We start from the raw sequence: 26,921 nt of genomic DNA on the forward strand, positions 1-26,921 counted from the left end.
AACAAATGTACAGTTGTAATGCGAGATCCACAAACAAATCGCGCGATGATTTCATCCAACTTGACATGCCAACGTCAAAATGACACGACGATATGACAAGCGAACGGATTGGGGTTGGGTGTTTATTTACTCAAACGTCTTCTGGACCACCCTGTGCGCGACTCGAAATATTTAAATAAAAACAAATATTCAACATCTCTCGAACGTATCAAAATACACACGAATTAATTTATAAATAAAACATTTTTCATACATATTTATATCATATCACTTTATTTCGTAAGAAAGATATACAATATATAGAGACGAAAGCTCTGTTTAAAATAATAATACTTATTCAGAGCTTTCAAATAGTGTTTTTAAGCGAGTCGATTTAATAATACAAAGAAAATTAATAAAAAATAAAAATAAAATAAATATATTTCAATAGAAAAATATCATACATTCTTTATCACATGACTAGTTTTTTTTCTCTACTCGATTTTTGCGATAAACACATTAAGTACGCACAACTTCAAAGCTACCACCATTAAAATAAAAGTGTGATGATTTCAGATCATGTGTAATATTTGGCACATTGTGTTAATTATACACGTTTAAATAGATGTAAATAAAAATGAGGTTAGGTGTGATCTAAGACTAAGCTAAATAATCTCGCATGTGATGCTTATTATTTTTATAAATAAATAAATAATATAAAAAACACATTTGATATTTGAAAGCGTTTCAAGGTTTCGGCTTTCACAAATGCATTAGTTCGCTAAATATAATTTAAAACATAAAACGATTGTTCTTTATAAAAAAATATTCGATGACTTTACCAATGGACGAATTGAGTGACTACATAAATTTTAAACATAATCCACTGAGTGGCACTTTAGAAAAATATACTATTACACAGTACATTGAAATATACGATTATAAATATTAAAATACATTAGTTGGTTAGTACGACAAACATATAGAAACTTATCGAATTGTCATTCGTGTTTATTTTAATGGACTATATAAACAAACACAATGTGGAAATTCAATCAATCTAATAACTAAGCGTGTTATTGTTAGTTGTGCGATATATGTATTATATAATGCGTATTCATAGGCATTTCATAGTAGGATCGATTGTAATCGGCATTATGTACGCATTTAGTTGACAAATTGAATTTGGTATACATTAGTATGATACGACATTATGAATGTGTACATTGACAAATAAATTGAATAAATTAAGTCACTCTGATTATTAAATTTATTGATTGATAAATATTTACTTTTTAATATACATAAATAAAAAACGTCCAAGAATTTCATCGAAAACCAATTGAACAAAATATCAGTAGAAAAAATAGACTCGTAAAATAGATTGGAGATTAGAATTTAGAAAATATTTTTATATAAAATAATAAATTAAAAACAGTATATAATAAAATAAAATCAAACAATAACAAAAAATATGAATATAAAGTCGATATTACAATATATTTTTAATCAAAAATGTACTTTAAAAATTGCACGATTCTAATGAAAATACTTTTTCGTACAAATTTGAACATTTATAGTATCAAAGGATACATATTCTTTTAAAAAAGTGAGTTTTTTCTAATTTATGCTTATTATATAAAGGAGTATTTGAGTGATTTTTCAGTATTCTCACAATCCCACAAATACGCATACATAAACGTAATATGCGTTTAAATCAATTACTTACACATTAATAAAGTAGTATAACGAACGATCACAATACGAATCACAAGTCGATTTAAACGGCGATTAGAGACACCAATCGAGACTTTCTGCCGTCTTCAGAGTTCTTGAAATCCTCCAGTAGCTAAAATGTAAAAAGAAAAGATTTATAAAAGTATTCTAAAATATAGGTTCGTTAGGGCTCGTGATATAAAACGAAGGCAATCATTGTAAATAATTAATGCATAAACACGGAGACGCCAGTAGCGCAAAACGACAATTGTCTCGTAAACACCGATCTACTCCGAACGCCACCTGATTCTATACCGGTAGTCAGTGGTCGCCAACCAACGTCAATATTTTAAATTAAAAGTTATAGGTAGATTGAAAATATTTGGTTCTGCGTCAAATATGACTTCCAATCATTCATAAGTTACCTATAATTATGCTTTGGAAAATTAGAGAAAGGATCATTTTACTTATTTTTTATACACCAGTTCGAGCCGAAAACATTTTATTTTCTACATTATAAGTTGGCAATTTATAAGAATAATAAAAGACAAAAAAATATGTATGTAGTATAAAAAAGGCATTAAGGCAGAGAAAAGAGTTTAAGATATTAAAACTATTTTAACCCTTTGACTGCAGTTCATATTTTCGCACCCCATTTCACACTTTCCTAATATGTGGTAGGCATTTATTCATGCCATATTTTTTTTAAAAACAATAAATTTAATGAACTTTGAGTTATAAAAAATAACCATATAATAAGGTTCAAAGGTTCATGACATCTTTATGTATTCAATGAGTACTGGCGATTTTATTAATCCGCGGCGAAAGGGTTAAATTTATAATAAAATATGAACAATTTTACAATTGTTTTTAAATATCTCAATGAATCCTAAATAGTTGATCAAATACCTTGTGGCAATTGTGACAAATTTATAAAACAAAAAAATGCAATTAAAAATTTAAATGCCTAGTTACCGGTTCTAAATTTAAATAAAAGAAATTGAAATATACAAACAAAAGTTAAAATTCAAAAAGAAGACGATTAATTCAAATTTGATCTAAGCTTATTATTTTGTTCGTAATAAAATTATTGGTCTCCATATTTTTTTATTACACCTCGAATAATTACTTTGTCTTTAAGATAAAGAGTACATGAAAGTACATATCATTAATTGTATGTATTCGTAGAGGGATGCTGTGAGACGGTGACCCCTTTTAGTGACACCTCTTCCGGGGACGGCGGCTTTATGGTAAAAGCCACCTGCCGTCAAAGGCGAGTGGCAAGTGCGCGCACCACGTATATACGAGACCCCTAAAAGCTACGTACATAGGTAGGTGCTCACTACCGGTGGCACACATAGGCTCTACCTTTATTGGATTACACTGCCGGGACTAACTGACGTACGGTATCCATTCTAGTGAACGTACCATACCCAACAGGATTCGGTCCTCCTCTTCTCTTCCGCCGTCCGCGAAACAAATTCAATAAAACGGCTCCTTTGTCGCTCTGAACGTCGACGAGGAACCACTCCATGAAGTGGTTATGCCGACGAATCGAATTAATTTGAGATATGCAAAAGTGTATCGATGAGAGAAATTCATCAGTGCTAACCCTTTGATCTCATGATATAAGACATAAAATATTTAGCCTTGGTCTTATCAACAGTTCTGTATAGTTCCGACAATTGATAAATAATTTCATTATTATTAAGTAAAGGTCAAATCAGACTAACGTCGGTAAACTAATTATTTGTTATTGTAGGAAAATATGCGAAAACGGCTCAGTGAATATGTTTAATACCATACGCAAAGAAAGTGGATAACTGAATATTGCAAAAATTGCTGAATAAGCATATAATATTGCAAAAATCTACATAAACTTCGGCTTTCAAAAAAAAAGAGAAGAATAAAATGGACCGGCAACACCGAGATTGAACACTTGAAGGTTGGGTGAGTCGTCAAACCAAATGGTTCGATGAATTCCACTTTGGGATATGATTAAAAATTAAAATATTGCCGGTTGCATCATATATGATGAGAAAGAAAAATTATGATAATTGCATTTATACGTTGAACACTACCAGCATCTTTATACTATACTTAAATAGATAATAACTCAAATAACCTTACCTGCTGAGACACTTCCTGGTGAAGCAGATGCTTGGCGGGTTCGCTGCGGGTGCAGCAGGCCAGCAGAGCCGGTAATAAAACTCTCGCATGTTCAGCCCTACTGAAGTACCTCAAGGGTAGAGCCGCTAGCTGCTGAACCACGCAAGGAGCCGATCCGGCCGTTAAAAGGCTCTGAAAACACAATAAACCTCAGTGTGACGTTTCATAAACAAAATCAGGTCAAGCGGAAAACGTGTCGTACAAATCTCTCGATCGAAAAAGATCTAATCTCGATCAATCACTCACTCATTCACTGAGCAGCGAATGCCACCGAATTCACACGGAGATTGAGATCTTATTCGCTTTGACGTTCGGTAAGTGTGACGAGCGCGCCGATTGTTATTAATTAAATCTTTCGGTCGGGTTTCAAAAAAATAGTTATGATATTTTTTCAAGGCGTTAGTTAGTATCGTTGGCAATTAAAACTAGTTTGGAAAGCGGCGTGCGACATTACTATTTTGATTGATGTGTGTGAGCGCGTTGAACTTTAATATGATTAAATGTAAACAGGTACGGCGATGATAAAGTCAATGTGTCAGTCATGTTTGATTGGCGGCGAAAAGACAATATAATTTAAAAACTTATTAAAGTAAAAAAATATAATCATCCGAATAACCACTGTATAGTATAAATAAATATGAGTTCCAATTACGAAAATAAATTACTACTGAACTTCATAACATTTATGAAGATCGCGATTCAAGATAAAATTAATCTAAAGAAACCACATTTTATTACTTTATGAAATGTTACATACAAAATATTTATGCTTGGTGCAAGATAAATTATACTATCTTGAGATTAATAATAAAATTTGCATCAATGAAGGAAACTATTGTTAAATGTCTTAAAATATTACAATTAATTAAATTATAAGCATACGCGTTGTTTGAACTAATTACTGTATAAACTCTAATGCTAACTAAAAGACCGGATCTCGTCAGTTATCTTAATTGGTTTAATTAATAAGACGTTGTTATTTTGAGCAATTAGTACTGTATTTATACTAAATCATAAATTTATGAATCACGTAATTTTTACGTAACAAAAAACGTGTCATATTTAAATGAGTTTCATAAATTTATTTTTAATTTAATATTCTTAAGATTTCTTTAATAAAAAATAATATTTTATTAAATCTTATATCTTCTACAAAAGCGTAGATGTATGACTATTTTTTATATTTAGCATTTTCATACAAAATAGTTATTTAACCGTGACTCTGAGAACGTATTTTTTTTATAGAAAAAGATACATAGCTTAGTGGATGAAAATCATAGAATTTAATTTTGGAAAAGAGCTTTATCGAAAGTATGGATTCGAGGAGCCGCAATTTCAATATAAGAAATCGTCTCTCAGCTTCTATGATTAGAGGCTTGGTGGAAAGTTTTCAGCAGTAAGGTTTAGTAAGAGATACGCTAAAATCCGGAGGGTCTGAGCCATAGATAATACAGTAACGTGCAAAAACGCATCAGTTCTCGAAATCATAAGAAATGAATATATATTCGTAATCTTTAGATAGATTTCTCGTTACTTAATCACTCATTTAGTGATATGTCTTTATTATTATTTTTGTGTGGTTATGTAGCAAATTGACCGGCAACTATCATAGCGAAACTATTTATAAAAAAAATATAGTGGCAAATCGTTCACAATTTAGTTTGAGTAAAAAATCGATATTAATGGGGTTATAAATACATATATAAAACAAATTTTAAAGGCCGTCAGTTATAACCAATCATCACTTCTAATATTTATTTTAAATGTCGAAATAGGTTTGCGAAACATTTGATAAAAAGATAAACTTGGCTTAAGAAATAGGGCGTATGCCGTCGTATACCTGCCAAAAAGTCATCATTCGAGAAAATCCGCCTAGCACGCATGAAATGAACAGATTGAAGAAGAGTGGCGCTCTCTAATGAAAGTAAAATTAATTTATACGGATCAGACGGATGCACTACGTTTGTCGTCAAAGTGGGGAAAGATACAGCGAAGAATGTTTAGAACAGTGAAGAACTTTGTGGTAATTTCAACCACCTGAATAATTAATTTAGAAGTTATTCTAATGACCATTACGAACCAATAAAAAGAAAAATTAACTAAAGGTTAATCACCCATAAGTACCAGAACTACTATTTGTGTGGAAAGGATACGTGATAGGCAATGCCCAAAAGACTTGTTTTTCTACCCCTTTGTTACCAATAGCCGAATTGGCCATCTGACCTTTTCACTTTTTGTAGGTGTGTTTAAGAAGCGATGCAATTGGCCCGCCAACATCTTTATCTGCGATTCACCAGAACTGTCACGAACCAGCCATATAAAATATGCGCACTTGGTCACAGGGGGGTGGGGGGGGCAGACGGATAAAGTCGAGACACACCAGAGTCACAGCAAGAGACACATCAGCGGATCGTCCAGTATTATCACAAGGACGCATCACGACAGGTCACAGCCGGCAATAATTTAACTCGACACTCCAACTAAGACTCTCGTACTTTCAAAACCTGCCATTTCAACTCCACCATCTGATAGCGGCATCTACATTTCCATATACAGTCGACTCCCTAATAGCACGGTAAATTGGGAACGTGGTATTTTGGGGACTAGAGAATACTCATACAATTTTTTACAATACGTACGTACAAATCAGGCGCTTGTGGTGTGATATCCTCCCTTTGGATCGTTCAAACATAAAGTAACGGACACACAAATAGCACCACCTCAATTTACCGTGTTATTGGCAAGTCTACTGTATATGTGGCAATTCATATATGCTTATAAAATAAACTGTTACCAGCTTCTCCAGTGTCTATTTTGGCTGCAAAGTCAAACTTCTTCAGTGTCAAAACCAGAAAATTTATTAAAAAATTTCAATATAGGGAACAAAAAATCCAAAGGTTATATAACAGAGAGAATTGCATCTGGTATTGGATCAAAGTTATTTCTCTGATTCTACTACCATACATGGTACACTGCAGAAATCATCACAATCCAACGGACGCAATATTATTGCCCGTGTAACGGGCATATATTAACAACGTGACGGATCAGGGACACGCCATGTCGTCTTTTGATCGTCAAGATTGCATGCGGGCTATAGACATAAAGTTATATTTATAAGACAGGTGTCTTCGCGCCAACAATGCGACCACCGCAACCTAACGCCCTCAGCATAATTAAAATTACCATTGAACGTTCGGTTGCAAAAAGTTGACAATTCCATACAAGACCAACGTGTAGTATGTGCGACGAAAGCAGTACGTACCACAAAACGGACATGTCTTATCGGACACGGCTTAATGGCGGTCAGCAGGTGCTCAAGACGATGGCGGTCTATTTCGCGTGGGAAACCAAGACTGGTGGATTGGTTTTGTGGTCCGATCGGATTATATAATGCGTAAGCTGAGGTACACGTGTGTTTCACGTGTACGATTAGGGAATACGATTAGGCGATCGATAATAAATTAGATGTCCAAGGTGCAGGATATATATGTGTAGTTGTTAATAGTTAATTAATAACGACCGTGAATCAGCCGCATGCGGGTCGTTGTGTGAACTTGATAATAATAAAATAAATATTAAAAAAACATAATTAACAATATACTCATTCAATATATCTTCGTTTAACGCAACAACAATTTGCGGTTATTATTTGTTTAAGTAAAAAAGTTAAATCAACCGCAAAGCCTCAAAAAAAAAATATTACCTTTAATAAAAGTATTAAGAGTCATCCCAAAATATATATTTTTATAAGAAGTGTCTGCTCAAAGTATGGCTATTTAAAATCAATCATCTTGTCTATGAAATGTTAGGAAAATTCAAGAACTACAAATTCTTAGTACTACACAGTTAGTGGTCTACCACTATTAAGTGTCCTAAAGAATGGATTTGTCTTCTAAGTTGTTTATGGACAATTTAATTAATATCTAAAGTATAAAAATGGTTCAAGGTAAAGATTTTTTGACAATATTTTATTATACATTTTAATCACAAGTTATATATGTAAAACAGTTATTATGATTTTTTCCAGAGTCGGGCTCCGGGAATTTGTTCTCTCTCCCCCCTCTCTCGGCAGGCCTGTGAAGTACCCTTGAGCACGCTTCTCTGGTCTGGTAGGCAAATATGTAAGTATGCTGGGATATGATTCCCTCGAGTCACGTCGACGAGTATACTTGGAAAGCACTTTTTCAAGCTGCTGGTAAGGAATAGATTCTCGAAGAACTTCGTTTTTGTGTGCCACCTAATTACCAGCGCTTGCATTCCCGAGCATTGTCTGAAGTATCGCATGCAAGAACTGAGTATTTAATGGACAATTCACCAATAAGCACAACTATTCGATTGATTTGTTTTTATCCAGGTACTTTCAGCTGGTGAATGTGGTTATTATTATTATATATAATTTAATCTGTTTTTCGTACTTAAAAAATAAGTAAATTAATAAAATGTGAAAATTTGCCTATAGAACTTTGAATTAAACAACGACTGCGACTTTATCAATGTATACCTGTCACAATCGATCAACAACAATACCGTGCGATGGTACCAGTATTCGTTTGGCACAAAGGGTGACCGTTGGTCAACCACGAGACCAGACAGACAGGCAGACGACCCATTGTTGTACAAGTTGCACGTGTTGTACGCACCTGTGCCGTGGGAACCGATACCTCACAAACAATTAGGCAAAGGTCGTAAATTAAACAAGGATGGACTTATCCTGCCTTGTGCGCATCGCGGATGAGAAACTAATCGTGCGAGATATGATACGTCCAATTAAAACGGTCTTAAAAGATACCACTCTATGGGAAGTGAAGCGCGAACGAATTCACACAAGAAATTTTGAAAATATTAATTTATAAGAAAAAAACTCTTTCAGCAACGCACAGGTGCGTGTAAAAAGTGCACGGAATAAATAACGCTCCTAATGCACGTCCGCGATCAATTAAAAAGTTACACAAACATTTCATACATGCATATAAAATAATAAAAAAAAGTAATTTCCTACCTGGTTTTCTTCGTTGTTCAGAGCAAAGTATCCGATGGCAGGAAGCAGGGCGTGGAGCAGGGAGTCGTGGGCTTGTTCCATGTTTCCACTAGAGCTCGTTTTACAGGCGTACCTCAATAGTCGGGAAACCATGTGCCGGAACTGAAGGGCCGTTCCTCCGGAGAGACCCTCCTGTAAAAGAGAATAATGATCAAATCTTACTATTTACGATCTCCCCTTTAAAAGCGGTACCTTTTCAGATTAGCCGGTGTGTCGTTGACCGGATGGAAAATGCGATTTTCCGCAGAGCTTTCGGGGAGTTTTGGACAAAGTTGAAACGAGCGGATATTTGATTAGGTCAAACTGGACATGCGAAGAGACAAAATCGAATTTGGTCCATTGAAACCGTGAGCGGCGTACAAAAGACTTTTACTTTTCGAAGGGAAGGACTTTGTAATAAAAAACTTTGATTCGCTCACGTCGACGGGGCAGCGTTATAGGAGTTAGATTTATTTTTAGGTTGTTTTACAAAATATTGTACATTTACACGTGCTACTTAATAATTATGATTAATTATCGTTGCGAGTTAGTTCATAATTTTTTTCTTAAAATATAAGGGTATACTCATTAGGAAACCTTTTTGAAATGTAACTAATTTTAGATCGCTAATCCTTCCCTGATAAAAAAACTTTTCATAAAAACAACCGCTATTTTACTTTTCTACTACGATGTGGGTAGCATGCATCAAATCACTCAGCAGGTTGTCCGACGACGACGAATGTCGGTACACATCAGGCGCGTACGGTGAGATACTTTCCCTTTCGCTATACCAAATAATAAGAGTGAAAAAAATGACCATAATGCAAAAAGCAAATTCAACACATAATGCGCGATTTCACATATTCCACCACTCAATCCGACCGTAGCGTATAGTGATTAGATACGTGTGTTTAATTAACCTTTATTATTCAATCGAGATAATAGATCGTATCAAAAAAATCCATATTTAATATTTTCAACGCCTCGTATATATTATTAAACATTTTTGAGAGTTAATCTAAATATATTATACTAAGTTTCCCTAATTACCTAATAACCTGCAACTAAATCCATAAACAATCAACAATATATTATTCCATTGCATGCAGTAGTTATTATAAATAAGCTGACTACTTTGTTTGATAAATGTAATATGTATAAGATATGAGGCTGCATCTAAAGAAATTATTTTTCAAGCTATGTGGGCGCACCTTTATGAAATTGCATATTTATCAGCGGCGAGTGCGTATCATCTAGCGAACCTTGCGGATCGATCCGGTATAGGTATGATGTATGAAGTGATGTGATTGTATTGACAGGGCCTCGTTGGGCATGCGTCCGACGGGGCGGGGCAGGGCCGCATGCGCGCAGCAATTCCCCCGGGCGATCATAACTACGGCCCTTTATCCAATAAACGGAGACCGCGGGAATAACGCGACTGGCGCGTTCGACTATCCGACGCCTGGCAACGGGGAGTGAGATTTCCGGGGGGAAATCTACAATTTTCCTGCATGGAACTGGATAATAAGAAATCTACCTAGAATGAGGAGCAAATTTTGTCTAATGCTTTACCAACATGTTATAAATCAGGTAAACGCTCGAACTGTTTAAAGTTTAGCGAAGAGGTAATGCAGTTAGTTAATTCCAATATTTATTTATTAGAAATCTAAGACTTTCCCAATGGGTCATAATGGCCTTTATAAATAAAATTTATATAAACATGCCATACAATTACAAATGCTACATATAACTTAACCTTTTAATTGTCGAAATCAGATATTTGAAGAAAGAATCGTATATACTTTTAAGGGACTGTAGGGTTTTTGCTTCAGGGGCATGTAACATTTTTTCCGAACATATATTTAAATTTATGTAATACATCGATATTTAGATCGGAAATAAAAAGGTTAAGCTAGATTATATATTTTGCTGTTTCTTGAATGAGTTGAGTGGCTGATTATCGAAAGAATATTTCACTCCTTCGGGAGTTTCTCAATACGGCAGTTACAAATTTCAGTTATCTTTTGTACGCCGATGATTTAAAATTGATTAAATCAGAATTAAACAGAAAAATATTGGCATTGTTTTTGACTAACAATTTTTTTAATACCCGCTGGTAACGAAGGTATTCAATTAAGATATTCAATAAAGGTATGCAATTTTTGAGCCTTTCGTCACTAAGGCGATTTTTCGTTTTTAATAATTTTTATTTTGGAAAACCGTTGCTCGCAGAAATAAGTACTTCCAAATAAACTTACCATTTGCCTAGTATGGTTAGTTACCAATGTAAGTTTCCTGATGGGAAATAATGTTTGTAAATAGCAAAAAGATCGACGTTCTGAAATTTATATTTTAATTCGGTTTTACATTATAAATCAATTATCTCCATTTAAAATTTTCGTGTTTTTTCAACATCTAGCTTGAAAGGTTTTATTTTCTCGTAACACTTTGAAACGAGAATTAAACGTATGTCTAAAGCTTTTGTATTTCTTCAGCATATTTTTGACGGATTTTCTATTGTTAACGTCGAAAAATATGCCATATTATTGGATTCCAGTTGACGATTCTACAATTTAAGTTAAGTTTCAAAAGCTCTTATAATACCAAACATTTGATTGATCAGTTTATTTGGTCCTTAATGGTCTACATTTAAATTATTCAAATATTGTGTATTATTAACACAAAAAGCAAAATCACACATCCATTTTTTGTCATTAAATCCCGAAAAGGACTATTCCTTAATCTCTAAGAACCATTTGATTTCATTTTTTAAATCGTACACTTAACCATTGAACTTCGGTATTTAAAATAACATCACCATATTCGCTTTGCATATCTATTTAAAATTCATTAAATTTACAATGATTTAGCCTTCGAGATCTAGAAGAATTGACTATTATGATGAACGGTATGATAACAGTTGACATTTTTAATATTTTGGCACACAAATTTTACTGATGTAAAATTCAATAAGAAACGATGATTTCTCGTTTTGTTAAAAGCCCTGACACTACAATATTCATACCAGACATGGCTCTTGCGCCGTCTGTTGATATTCCCACGATCTTTTCTATTGTGATATTAAATCGACACAAAACACTTTTGAATTCTTTATAAATTTCTACTTAGGTGGGTTTTCTTTTCAATGGAACCAATGATCCTAGTTATTTTATTAAATTAAAACTGGAATCCATTTCTCTAAAAAAAAAAAACAGTAAATTGTGATGTGTTGCTTATGTCACAACTTTCATCCAAAGCTAAAGATATCCACTCCAGTTTTGAGATTCGCTCCTTATATATAAAAAAACTTTGATGATCAGTCAGTTATTCATGTTTTCTATGACACGTATTATCGCAGTATTTTTGATTCTGAATCGATGGTTTAGAACTCTCGAGTAATCAAATACTTTTTTATTAAAAAAAAAACAGAAAAGGTACTTGAAATACCTTTATATGAGTATATTTGGTTATTATTGAAAGCGTTGAGATACGATTCGCAGAAAATGAATGTGCCTAAGTATTTCTTTAAATAACAGAATGGTATTTTTGACTATCAAGCTATTCCCGAAGAATACTAGTTTTGGGTTTCATTACGCCTTCGAGTCACGATTACGACCTCTTTTCCTGATCGTTAGAGCCAGTGCGTCCACACTACCCGACACGCCTATAGCAATCGTCATCCAGTTATTATAAATGCTGATATTGCAGATTGATTAATTTAATATCAGCTATCATTTAATTTTGTATTTTTTAAATTTATTTTCTTATGTATTAGTTTTGATCATCGTGACGCAATGGGACTGTTCTATAAATATACACGACTAGAGTACGCTCGGGATAAGGATTCCGGTTTGTTATTGTGTGCGTGAACTGTGTGGCTCAAAACAATTTCGCTCAGAATATTTATTTTTTTTATTTTAAAAGAAAATATATGTTTATTTAACATACATACATCTGAGCTAAGTTATAAATTTCAACGGACAATTAAAAATATATTATATAATCGAAGAAACCGACATTGATGTCATTAATTAAATATTTGCAAAATTCAAAATCTTTCACTAGTCAAAAAAATAATGAAGTCTTTAGCTATTCTTCAAAAGCAAAAAGATATAAAATGGAGAAAGAAATTATTGGCAGATTGTTTAATGGCTCGACGACTCTATTAAATCATTAGAATCTATTGAATAAATTAAAAAATGATCATTGGCGCAACGATAAGAGTAATAACTTTTTTAAGCTTTACAGAGAATAGTGTAAAAAAACCAACAACGTACGGATTAATGGAAAAATAATTAAAATATTTTAATCCACGGGTAAGAGAACGAATAACTTACAGTGTATATTTGAAGCCTTGATATCAATTAACCCAGCTATGCCCAAGGAATTTTGTTCTCTTAAAATTTCATTTATAAATAAAAAACAGTGGCACGAGTTTAGTGACCTACCCATGGGACAGTGGGCATATATGGGTTAAACCAATATCAACACAAAATTATTTGAAATAAATCACTAGAGAATATCGAACTTCTGTGCCACACTGCACTTTAATGACGAATACCAGCGTTGACGAATCAGCGACTGTCCTTAAAAGAGAAAGCGAGACAACGAAGTACACGCTACATCGCTTCTCCCTCTCATATACATGTACACGCACACAATAACAAACCGGCATCCTTATCCCGAGCGTACTCTACAAATATAAATTTATGAAAAAATCCAAAGTTAACATTATTACTAAAAATAAAGCTATCTGGAAAATTAGTTCATAATTTGATAAACCTATAATTTAAAGTTTCATTACTGATTGTAAGCTAAGCTTTTTATTTAAAAAAAATATATTTTAGATTAATCTAAATATAGTAGTTTATCATAACCAATTTGCGGTAAAAAATAAGATAAAGAGCCAACGTATAGATATATAGTTAAAACCGCAAACGGCGCACCCCGACGCGTGCCGTAGCCGCCTCGTTATTTAACTTCTTAATTAACAATCAAAACATAACAGCAATGTCAGTTTTAGATTATTGAAAGAGAGAGAGAGAGAGAGAGACACCCTTTTCCGCCCGCCCTTCAACGACTCAATGTTTATCGAAGTTCCTCTGTTTGCACGAAGGGCTGTATCATGTCTATTTATATTTGATTAATATTATTCGCATACGCCGAGCAATGACCACGTTTCAAAGCATTATATTATTTATTAAATTTCGGATTAAATAAATATTATTCAAAAAATAAAATAAATTGTAAAACTAAACTAATTAAAAATAATATATCCCGTTCAACAGGTCGAGCAAAGTTGAACCTTCTGGAAGCAAGCGATGCGTTCGCCGTATAATAATTATTTGAACGTTTGGTTAGGATATCCCCCGCTGGGATAGCTCTGACCAAACATCATTACCTTATTAATTTGTTTGATTTCGGTCTCCGACCTCGGTAAACAACTGCGCGAAAGGGGATGTAAAATATATGTACATATGAAGTACATGATTCAAATGAAATACATCATTCGCTATACTTACTTGAAACGCTGCAAGATTTGCTTCCGCAGTGGCTGTCATTAGCGCTAGAGCAGACAGAGCAAGGCGCAATGCTGGAGTTTCCAAAGGTTCTCTCTCTATGTTTCCGCCAGAACCTTCCGCTAAAGCGCAGCATACAGTTCTCACACTTCCGCATAGTTCTGTGATGCGAAGGCAGCCACAAAGACGTCCACACCATTCTCCCTAATAATTAAATAGCCAATAACAATCATAGATATTATGTATTGTAAGAGAGGAATCAATATTACCTGAGAATCTTTGGCACACCTAGCAGTCAACGCAGCCAGCAAATCCAGAGAAGTTTCCAACAGATCGCATATTCCAGAACTGGCGGGTTCTTCGGCTGAGGTGCAGCACTGGAACACCAGATCTACTAGGCCGCTGCTAACCAAATATCTGAAACAAGGTAAAGAGTAACATTATAAATTTGTCTACAATAATTTTAATTCAATACTTTATAATGCAAACAAAGATTTACAAAAAATAAATCAGAATACAATGAATCGTGTTTTGTCAAAGCAAAGGTTAAATACAATATAAGTGGAATATAATATATGTACTTTAATTAAGCGTGTTAAATGTAATAAAACAATTTAAATGATTATAAAATGTGATCTAAAGCAAATTTCACTGTTTAATAATTCAGATAACTATATATAAAACCACTAAGCTTATAAATTATTATTTTAACTGTGAACAATATGCAACGTTCTGCTACAATAATAAATTGATTATGCGTCATATTCAACAGTGTAATACGTAATTAAAGAATAAAAATATAAATTCTTAAGATTTTCCCACCCTAAATACGCACGAAGGGCGCAAGATCTGAGAGTTGCACAAGACAAACACAAAACGTAGCACCAGAAGCAGCGTTAATCTCGATTTAATAGGAAAATCTTGGTATAAACTTCGCGCGAGACGAGCGAAGATTACATCCGATTAAAACGGAGACAAAACCCACGCCACCCCATCCTCCGAAAAAATACACAGCAAACAAAGAAGCAGAAAAAATTAAATATTACGCCAAAAGTAAATAAGCACATAGAGGGCAAGCAGAAACTCAATCCCGCCGGGGGTTGCCGCGGTCTTCAAAAGGTTTTTCGTGTTTTCCCATGGGCGCCCTCTCGCGAAGCGAAATTGCAAAGTACTACTTATGTACAATGTGTACAAGCGAACTGAATGAAAACGTAATGAACAACGAGAGTTTCGATCAAAAAATCAATTGTTGCCCCTTTTTTACTCTCTAGCCTCCAATCAAAACCTCTTTAGGTAGTTAGTTATAGGATAGCTAGCTGTGGACGAGATACTGAAGGATGGATGGATCTCGGGGTTGAAATTAACAGCGTTAACGAAATTTCATTACGTCAGCAAACACGGGCGAAGGGTTAGGGCAATACGTTATAATTGTGTTTGTCTTCGAGATTGATGGCTGATTGGAAGACAATACACTTGAGATTGTTTTACTTGCGTCTGAGATCGTCTTCAAGTTTGCGCACACAAATTATTACGACATTAAAATTCATTTAAAATATAATATATTATAAGCAGACGAACCCAAAGGTTTAATATGTTTAATATTATAATAAAGATATATAAAAATACAATAGTGTGATGATAACGATTATAATACTTTATAATCGTAATCATCACATTCATAAACAAATTTCGAATCATAGATTATTGAAGACATATTAAAGATTCAGCGGAAGATTTAGAAGATTTATTTCAGTGATGATTATCAAACCTATATTTTTAGTTATAACGGGAATCCATCTTAAATATATTAGAGATAATATAACAACATAAAATGTACAAGTGTTACATTGTTTAATTAAAAAATCTAGTTATTGGCAATTATTATTAAATTAATAAAGGGTTTGTATGTAAAGAAGTATTATTTTGTTTCGCCCAATTTAGTCGCTGTCGCTGTCACACCAATCAGGGATCTTCCACGAACATCATCCCTGCGCCAGCTTCTCCACCACTACCGGAGAAAAACATCTCGCCCATTATAGTCTGTCGCAATATAATCTAATAAAATTCTCACTAGTTTCCACCTGCGAAGTCACACCCCAAAGTGTTAGAATCCCGAAAGTGTAATAAAATATTCCATCTCTGTGTAGATGATGCGAAAAAATTGTAAATACGCTGTATTACGTCAAAAGAGTCATCGCTTTTTCATAAGTAGCTACATCATTAACCATTAAATTTAATGTATGAAAGGAACACGGAATGAACGTCACTATGAGAAATTGCTTTTGACTATTGGTTAAAATTTGATTAAGATATACTTAATTCGATTCTCACTTGTTGTAAGTCATGATATTGTTAAAAAGTCATAATATGAACGCTAGATAAACGTCACTTGTGCAGGAATTTGTGGGTCAAGTGAAGGACTTTTCCTTTCTTTGAATTTGGCCAGGAAAATGCATGTTATTGAATATTGTGGAATCGATTCTTGTCCTAATTAAAATTTAAGCACTTCTCATATGTTCACTTGTATCAATTTACGAACAAAACTCACTCTGTGATATCAAGGGATCAGATGATCTGCGCCAATTATACAAGCTTTGATCCATCTGTCCAGCGGTGAAGAGCCTCGATCGCTCACAATTCACAATCGGCCTCCCGCTGCCAAAACAACGATTTTGCCCACCGTGGGGACCGTAACTCTATATCCCGCCGCGGATTGTTTACCCACTCGGGGTTACTTTGCAAACAGAGTGCGGGAGGTCATGGGGTACACGGTGGCTGCCATTGTGCGTCCATTTCGTATATAATTGACATGTTTTAGCAAAGTCCCCGGCGAAATGTGGCCAAGACGAGGGGGGGTCCAGATGGCGGTGCGCACGCAAGGACGCCTGTGGCTTATTATATCGAATCAAATGGATAATTTATCAGAAAGTAGAATTTGGGTTATTTAATTTCAATTATTTTGAAGAAAAATTTACGCGAAACGAATGGGAGAGGACTGATTAGCCAGGAAGATCGTTTTAGACAAATTAGATGGGCGGAGAAGAGTGGTTAGAGACAAATTTAAGTGCATAGATAGACTCGGAGAAAACATGTTTTGTGACTGGTTTTAAAAAATATTCACAATCGATATCGTCAATGTTTTTATACGCCAATGTAAAATGTAAAGAGATATATACTAGTTAATAATAATTTAACAATGAGAGCATAATAATTTGGAATCATAATAAACAGTTTAAATTATATATGATACATCTTAAAGTAAAAACTACTTAAACTTTCTAAAATATTTATGATTTTATACAGAAAAAAATTACAATTAAAACAAGAACAATGCGGTTGTACAATTATCAATTGTCAACGCACTTTATAGGTTAGATAATACATGTAAAAAAAATGGTAAAACCCAGTAATCTAAAAACAATCCAATGTAATCACAATTGAAACGATGCATTTTATTTAAAAAAAAAATTATAGGTAAGTTTCGTAATAGTTTTAGACAGAAGTTTTTTTATGATTATTGCGTTGATATTTTTATTTTTTATTTTTTTTTGATGTAGAAATTTAGTTTCTTATATTATATTTTTTTTTCTTATAATAATTCAATATATGATTCAGATCTCGACACAAATCGTTCAATTAGCTAGATGTAAGATTTTTCATCTGCTATGTGGGGGATGAAGGGTGTAAAAAAATAACATTAATCCGAAGGTGTGATTAAATCTTGATTATGGGCGCCCCCGCGTCGCAGCACTAAGTGCCGTGCGAGCACAGACACGTGTCGTAATGCGTCGCGACGCCTATTGCACGGGGCGAGAGAATCGACCCGTGTCTGCGAATACAGATTTCAGATTGCAGAAGAAATTAATCACGCGGACTGTTTGCGCGACGAATCTGTGCGTTTATCGGTTGGAATCTTTGTGATATTTTTATTCCGAGGGGTTGACGACTTAATTAATAAAGTGACAATACAGATTTGACCGTATTTTTCAAAACTCTATTGATCTAAAATTAGCGCTGAATTTTCACATCTAAGAAAATAAATATGGTCGTGTCCATTTTGAACATGTTTCAAACACTAATAACTTTAAATAAAGATAAAAAATGTCCACCACGCACACTTAAACGAACTAATCACAAACCGCGACCGGTTCTGCGAAAGCACAAACCCGTCGAAAAATGTTTGGCGCCGCTGATCTCAATCGGCACGCGCCGATTCGGCATAATCTGAAGTACAAATTCATAAGAGCATTCCGAGCTATGGGAGGACATTTGAATTGCAAAATCGGTCATAAAACACGGGTGACGATTCGTCAAAGGAGGGGTATCGGTATGCTAATTGTGTTTTTATTTACGATAAACGCAAATTTTGCGTTATCTCGCCAATATATAGGCACGAGCTAACCAGATATCATGTATGCGTATATCCAATACATATGATAATGTAGCATACATAATTAATGTTATTATTATTATTATTATTACTCGTCGGTTCCTCGTGAGGATCGTGTCACATAATCATGAATGCTACTCTAGCTTTATGAAGTATTAAAGTAGATTTTTTTCTGTATAAAATCTTTTTTTTTTACTATATTGTAATGATGTATATACAGTAGCGTCAAATCATATACATATAAAAAATAAAAAACTTAAATAAAGAAACTAAAATAAAGTAACTTCGTACTCTAATTTGTCGTGGTTTTTATTTGCTAATTGAGTTGTGCAATTGTTTTTTCCCCTCTTAATTATAACCAACATTTTTCCTTATATTCTAAAAATATTTTAATACACAAATTCTTTACCTCATTTTTAATACTATAAACAAATTTATCAAAAAAGGTACTGCTGACTAATTTGGTCCAATGGCATGGTATAGAATCATCCATGAAGTTGCAGTCAAAATTTGAGACCCCACATGTTTTTTCTATCAAAGGGATGAAAAATAAATCCAAGAAAATTGTATAATCCACCGTCGATGAAGTGGGTAACTTCCAATTTGGAATATAAGTAGCAACCCCCAGTTTATTTAGCTATTTGGATTTCGCCCAGTAACCTTGAGAGAATTTTAGCTGTATATTTCGGCCATCCTGAGAACAGACAGGCGTAGTGCATCTCATTTTACCATAAATAAATTTATTTTGCTCTTATCAGAGAGCGTCACTCTTCCTTAATCCAAGATAGTCCAGCTATTATGTTGAGTGGCCAATTTTATACGTAGACGCATTTCTTCAATCAATAACCTTTTTTAGCACGTGTTCTGTATACATCTTTTTCTCTAAACCACATATTAGGTTTGTTATGTTAACCCTTAAATGTATTTATTGCATATATTTTGACATTAAAAAATGTAACTGATGATTGATTACAACCGACAAACTACCAAATTTTTTTATGAATTACTTAACTTACGAATACGTCATAATTTCAATTTTTTACACAAACTATATTGTGGACGATTTAGCATTATATTTTTACAATGAAATATAGCGGTTAATTGTATAGATAACCACTCAAAAACCACATAAAAAATCCAGTAGTTTTATAACCCGTTTCACCGATAAAGTGGATACCTTCCATTCTGGAATATAAGAAGCACCCTCATTTGGTTAAGTTGCATCGAGACAATTTTTGCTGTATCTTTCGCCACCTTAACGATAAACTAGTATTATATTTTTTATTAACATTTGCATCACGAAAACTGACCCAAAAAAATATACTTAAATATATAAAGTAGAGCGCAAAACCGTAATTTTCCAAACATATAAATCGTGGTAGTTCTGTACGATCCTATAATATTATTATACGATTTTTAAGAAGTATACGATGAAGGGTTTCTCTGTGTTTACTGGTGTCTCCAAGAAAAGCGTTAAAGGCGGTGCTGCAAATATTTTAACAAGTGCACCCGACACGAAATTTTCGCACGAGGCTCGAGAGGCGAGAGGGTGTTAAATTGCAATTGTTTGCATAAGGTCGAAGGGCGGCTGAGATCTGCGACCCGACTAACGACAGGCAGCAGATGCAATTGAAATGTTTACACAGTGCTAAACGTCGAAAGAATCGATAAGTACGAACAGAAAACATAATAGAACGAATCATCCACAACATGAGGTCAAATAAACTGTTTTAAATTTAATTGAAAAAAACATGTGTCAATGCAGACTTTTTAGGTACTGCCATTAAAACATATTGCCTTAATTATTGAGATAAATATTAGCACAAAAATCTTTAACATAGTCAGATGAACTTAATGTAGCTTTAAGACAAATTGGAGGCGAGTTAAAATTTTAGAACATTTTTGCTACATAGCACGAAAATTTTAGTTTTTTTATTATGTACTGCTCATTTCTGCAAAAAAATGTTACCCACTCAGCATAAATTAGGTATTTTGCTATTAACTATTATTTTCATTAAATAAAAAAATAATATAACATTTCTTAATCATAAAACGTTATCGGCGAAGTCAGTTTTACTAATCAGCAAACTACATTCATAGACAGCAATTTGCGAGTGCAAAAGGTTAAAACTGTCCGCTATCGCCACATAACAAAGGGGTCCGCTTTCCTGCTCGGACAACGCGAGCCATCGTCTCGCTCGAAGAGAATTATGACCTCTTGTGGTCTCCGACGACAGCATCAGTCGCTATTAATCACCGCAGAAATTCTCGGGTCTCGCAGATAGCACGCGGGGCTAATTGTGACCCTTTTCCGAAAAAAAACGCACCACACAGAACTGCCTCATTACCGAGATAATGACGGCTCCGCGGCGGGCAACAATACAGATAACACTGCGGTTATAAAAAGGAACGTTTGTTTACAAATCAACCGCGACCGGATTGCTTTTTTTCTAAACATTTTTTTATTATTATTCGACCAAATTATGTAGATAAGTGTTTATACCGTCTGTCTGTGTAATAATAATAATATTAAGAAGAGGTGACGCGAGCTAAAGACAATGCTGGCAATGTTCAGGACCGGCTTCAGTCGTTTTCCGTATTAACGCATATAAACATTTCATTGTCGGCGCTGAGATATGATTCTGTGAATACTCAGTTGGCAGAGAAGATAACGGTTCGACGGGTTCACGGTTAATTGATACGTTCTGTGTTCTGTTTGCGAAATCTACTAATGAAGTTGTCGATAGGCGGCGACGGTATGCGAGTGCATTTCTAAGAATATCTAAGTGCATTTACAATTGCTTTAATGGAATTCGATATTGATAATGTATAATTTAGTATAAAAACAATTTTAAAAATATACCTTAAATATTGACTATTAAAGATGGTCATAAGTTATTATTAAAGTAATTATTTTAAAAGCTTTACACAGTCGGTGTTGTAATTAAAACAAATTAAAATTTATTTTATTTTAAAAATAAAATTTAACTATGTATACAATACAAACCATGAGTAATGTCACAACATATATTTTCATTATACATATAGAAGTTGCTATGAAAATTTAACAAATAGAATTGCTCCAAATTGATCAATATGATAAATATAAAAATTCTCACTACACACGCGTCAATTTTATTATTATTTTATATTGATTATAATTCCAATTACCGTATGGTGAATTCCACATTCCTAAGATTGCATCAGCTTGGGGTTCAATACCGTAAATTAAATGGTATTAGAAATAATTACATGTCTAGTTATAAGAAAAAGAGAAATAAATCACTTTTGAAGTTTTTAAACATATTTAGAAGAAATTCTGGGTTAAAGAAATTAAGGGAATGATTCTACTACAGCAGAAAATTCAGAGCAGCCGCAAAAATTTGAATAAACACGATTAATGGTAATCTCCATCGCGGAGAGATATGTTAAGAGGAAGAAAGAAGAACAATCTTAATGATATAAAAAAAAAATAGTAAAATTAAAACGTAGGAAGTGTGGAATAAGAACATATATACATATATGTTACAGTGAAGTTATAAATTCACTGGTGTTTTAGTGAAAACATATCCGAATACATTTTTACCGACAGATATGTATTTATACTAGCAAAAAAATGTAACTAATATGCGCTAGTGAAATTATATGCTGCTTTAAAATGTCTATGTAACTCAATATAGCGTATATTTTCTGTTCAAACCAAAACCTAAATTAACCAAATTGACTAAGCCCAATTAATATTCGGTTAGTTCGTTTAGGTTACGTTTGGTTTAATTTATTATAAATATTGTATATACCAGATCATCTGTTTGTAAATAAATACAGTTTAATTGATAATGAGCAGTGAATTTATAAAATAATTGTTTGATACATTTTAACTAGCTGAGTTAGTGAAATTATATTAATACTAGTAATTTGCAATGGTAATTCACTGTAGCATATAAATTAAAAAAACTGATTACGATTATATTATATATTATATAATACTTCTTGAATATTTATTTTACGGCAAAATATTCATATTTATCTTAATTAGGACCCAAAGAAAATTTGAAATATTTATAAATATTGATTCTATTTATCTTAGCACTTATCAAATTGATAAAAAACATAGTGTTTATTTTTGCCCGATGACCCAATACATGTCCAAAATTCAAAATCGAGGGGATAAAAAAATCAAAGGGAATTTTCTAATCCACCGCCTTCACTGTTCCGTCGATAAAGTGTATACCTTCCATTCCGGAATATAAGAAGCATCCCTATATCACGTTGATCTATGGATTTCGAACAGTTACATGGAGACTTTTTTCGCGGTATTTTTTGCTACTTTTACAACGTATGTAGTACACTTCATTTGGCTCAAATAAATTTATTCTATTTTCATTGGAGAACGCCACTATTCCTCAACCAAAAACAGTCTATTTAGTGTGTCGAATGGCGCATTAAATGCGTGTGAAACGCATTTATTCGATCAATAACGGTTTTTTGGCAGGTATACGACTTGTCCACATATATTTCTTTATCAAATGCATACTAGTAATATTCACGGAAGTTAAACGGCTATCACGTAAGCACATTCGTAGAATCAGATAAATATTTTCACCCTTAACCCGATTTGTTGCACCTATTTCGAAATGTTTTTAAAAATACTTTGAATTGATTATTTGTTATAACCGATAAACTATAAACTTTGCTCTGTCGATAACCCAATCAACGAATACACAATAATAATGATTATTCACTTAAACTATTGTAAATTGTGGACGATTTGGCAATATATTTTTATAAATATTTTACTATAAAAGCTGTTGGCTAAGTAACTACAAAAAAACAGTAAAGACATACTTTTCAATAATAAATAAAAAGTTCCGAAAAATACAATAAGGTTAGGGACATATCTTATAAATTCTAATGATTTCAAAAAATTATGCGTTTTTTAACTATAACAAATATATTACATGTACAAATATATTACAAAAATTTGGTAGCGATATTTATACCTAAAATTAAAATCTATATTTTGGTTAAAACTCAGCTTTGAATGAATTTAATACATTTAATAAATTAAAATAAATAATAAAAAAACAATTAAACTAGATTTTTTATATATTATGTTGTCCAATAAATATAAAAAACGATAAATTTGTATAAAATTAAAAAAAAAGACAATCCGGCTTTATATAATACTCATAAAAGAGAAAAACTGATGATACTACAGATTTATGTATTGCCGTAATTGTTGTATTTTTGATTATTCCAAATTTCACATTTATATTAAGTAAACTTGAAATAGTTTTCCTTAAATAAAATAAATGTTTAAAATCTTCGCAACCGTTAACTCTCGACATTTTTTCAAACAAAAAATGCTAGTGGTTAATTAGCATTGAAATTTTACGCGCTGCAATGCTAATTAACTACCAGTATTTATTTTCAGTAAAATATCAGTTTATGAGTAAAATATCTTAAAAATTCACGTTACGTAGAAAATTGTACTTAAACATTTTATTAAAGGAAAAAAGCTGTTTTTACTTGTTTTAAACATTGTTTACATATAATAGGACTGTCATTACTAATTTCAACAGTGAAACACCCATTCGACACCCCTGGTATATATAATACTGATATATACAATCATAATAAATTACTTTTTATGTTGCTGGTAAGCAATTTCTAGAAGAACTCTGGTTTGTTTTAAGTATTATTATAATGATATTATATAGCGTACACCATGCGACTATTTAACTGAGTACTCATTGTGGTTTAGTAATATCTAATGTTAATTTTATTTCCTATATTTATACAGTACTATTGTATGTTTTAATATCTCAAACGTATGTATTATGTATATTAACCAGCCCTGCACACACATAAATGAAACAAATACGTGGATTTTGATATACAAAAATCAATTTTTTTTAACTAAATATTGACATTACATAATCTGTTGCGGTCCTGTCGTCAAACCATCACATCCTTATATCGCCCACGAAAGGACACAAGATAGGAAAGTAATAACGACGCACGACAATACGATTGTGAGAGGTCGACCAGAATTTACGTACGTATATAAAATAGTGGCTCGCGATAAGGTCCGGGGCGTAGAGCATTCCTACGATTCTCGAAATTCCGTAGTTACCTTACGTACTTACGTACATAGTACGTAAATCGGATCAAAAGGCGAAAAGTCGCAGCGGCAGTGAATCACCACAGACAGCCGCCGGATAATAAAATCGTCGGAATGAAGAATCGCCGGTTCGGAGACGTGGTGTTACTTGTGACACGGTCGTAAAATTTAACATTTGAAGTTGCCGCTGCCGCTGCTGTTTTTTGTTGAAAATGCTGTGAATTTGGAATTGATCATCATAGATTGGGAGATTACCACGAATTGTTGGGCTGCGACGCGAAAATAAGACGTTTCCGTGTATATTATTATCTGCCGCAATAACACAACAGACATATTACAGCGAAGTAAGAATGGGAAAACTACGTGTAGGTATTGCAACAACACTAGATTAAACTGAAGACTGGAAATTGATGGCATTTATTTTAACATGTAGCTTTTATATGTACTAATTGTGTTATTTTTAATTTTTTTTTCAGAATGGTATAATACTTATTGTACTTAGAAAATAAAACGGTTCTTGTTTATTTTTTAATCTATAATATAAATATCGTTCAATCAACGAATATAAACAAATTAATAGCAATCTATCTATACCTTTAACTGTACATAGTAAATTATTTATTCATTAATGAAGTACCTTGAACCTTTAATATTTATTCAATCAATCCTAGTATCATATACGCATCCTATCATATAAATAAACAAAGTCTTATTCATTCTTCGGCTTAGCGTCGCCATAATCGACATCTGGCGGTATTATCGTATCAATGTACACACACACCGTATATAGTCATTGTGTTTTTTAATGATAGAATAATACGAATCGTATGCCGCCGCAAGAGCGATGTGCTTTTAATGCCCCGGGCGTGTTTTAGGGGGGCGGTCACACTCGAAAAGTGTTTTATGCGATGGGGCGCGCATCATTTCACACACAACATGGGACACTTGTCATTAAATTGACCTACATATTTAAATCGCAAGTTATATATTTAAACATATCCATAAAAAAATACGTTATATTCAAACTTTAAAAAGACACCCGCATTACGTATGTATATAATTTATGGGGAGGGGTTTGTTTGTATAGAGATTCGCTCTAGCAGCTGACAAGTGGATCACATGTCACGACGAGCCCCCGATAATCATATCATCTCGGTACGAACAATTAAATGACGATGTACCACGCCACGGGGGGCGAAACCATAACACACCCTCCTCTCGAGTGACATCCCATGATATTTTATACACACGCAGAAAAAAATATTTATATAAATATATGACACGGCACATAAAATATCATGTGCGGATGGCTCCATCAGAGTGCTGGTGATTATTTAAAGAGCTGCACTTTGAAGTCATTTCTTATTTATGCCAATACAAAATATTAGTTTGATCCAAAAAATATTATTTCCCTTTTTAACTAAGATTATTTATGCATATGACTAAAATATTTTTTATTTTATCTATATTGAGCAGTCTGCATAAAATGAATTCATGAAAATTTGTTTACTAAATATATATAATATTTTTATTATATTTTCTTTAAATATTTATTGAAATATTATACATTAATAAATTGAGTAGAAGCCATAATAAGCCCTATAAAATAAACAATAAAACAGTCAATAATTAAAAACTATTATATTTGATTTACGTTATTTATTATTTAATGAAAAAAAGACTGAGAACAATTTTATAATAACACCTTCCGTTCCGAAATATATTGAGCTTGTAAGAATTTAAAAAAAAATTAAGGGTATCTTTATACTTTCATACAATATTTTTTCAATGGTTATTAAACTATAGTCTGCATATTATTGTCACGTAAAAATGTTTTACTTAAAAATAATTGAGGATGTCTTTACATAATGTAAATTATTATATAAATTATTTATTTCTCATACATATTTCCGTGAATCATGTAAATACGTATCTGTGAGGAATGGAAATTTGTTAGTCTTTTTGTCTAACTATTTATACAATAATTCAGCAGATAATTTTAAA

At 33.0% G+C, this 26,921-nt stretch overlaps 1 protein-coding gene across 1 annotated transcript in view; it reads right to left on the minus strand.

Annotated features, from left to right (window-relative positions):
- Positions 1 to 243: 243 nt before the first annotated feature.
- ssp3 (SCAPER domain-containing protein short spindle 3) overlaps positions 244 to 26,921 on the minus strand; it is a 49,927-nt gene continuing 23,249 nt past the window's right edge. Inside the window, exons 15-19 of the mRNA XM_088193286.1 lie at positions 14,673 to 14,820; positions 14,407 to 14,607; positions 8,867 to 9,037; positions 3,826 to 3,996; positions 244 to 1,828 (exon numbers count right to left, since the gene is read on the minus strand). Of these exons, the coding sequence (XP_088049412.1) occupies positions 1,760 to 1,828; positions 3,826 to 3,996; positions 8,867 to 9,037; positions 14,407 to 14,607; positions 14,673 to 14,820 (760 nt within the window). The 3' untranslated portion in view covers positions 244 to 1,759. The remainder of the gene's footprint in view (positions 1,829 to 3,825; positions 3,997 to 8,866; positions 9,038 to 14,406; positions 14,608 to 14,672; positions 14,821 to 26,921) is intronic.

The sequence above is a fragment of the Plectrocnemia conspersa genome, unplaced genomic scaffold (genome assembly GCF_051122295.1).
Source record: "Plectrocnemia conspersa isolate PC_06_02 unplaced genomic scaffold, ASM5112229v1 ptg000009l, whole genome shotgun sequence".
Taxonomy (NCBI): Eukaryota; Metazoa; Arthropoda; class Insecta; order Trichoptera; family Polycentropodidae; genus Plectrocnemia; species Plectrocnemia conspersa.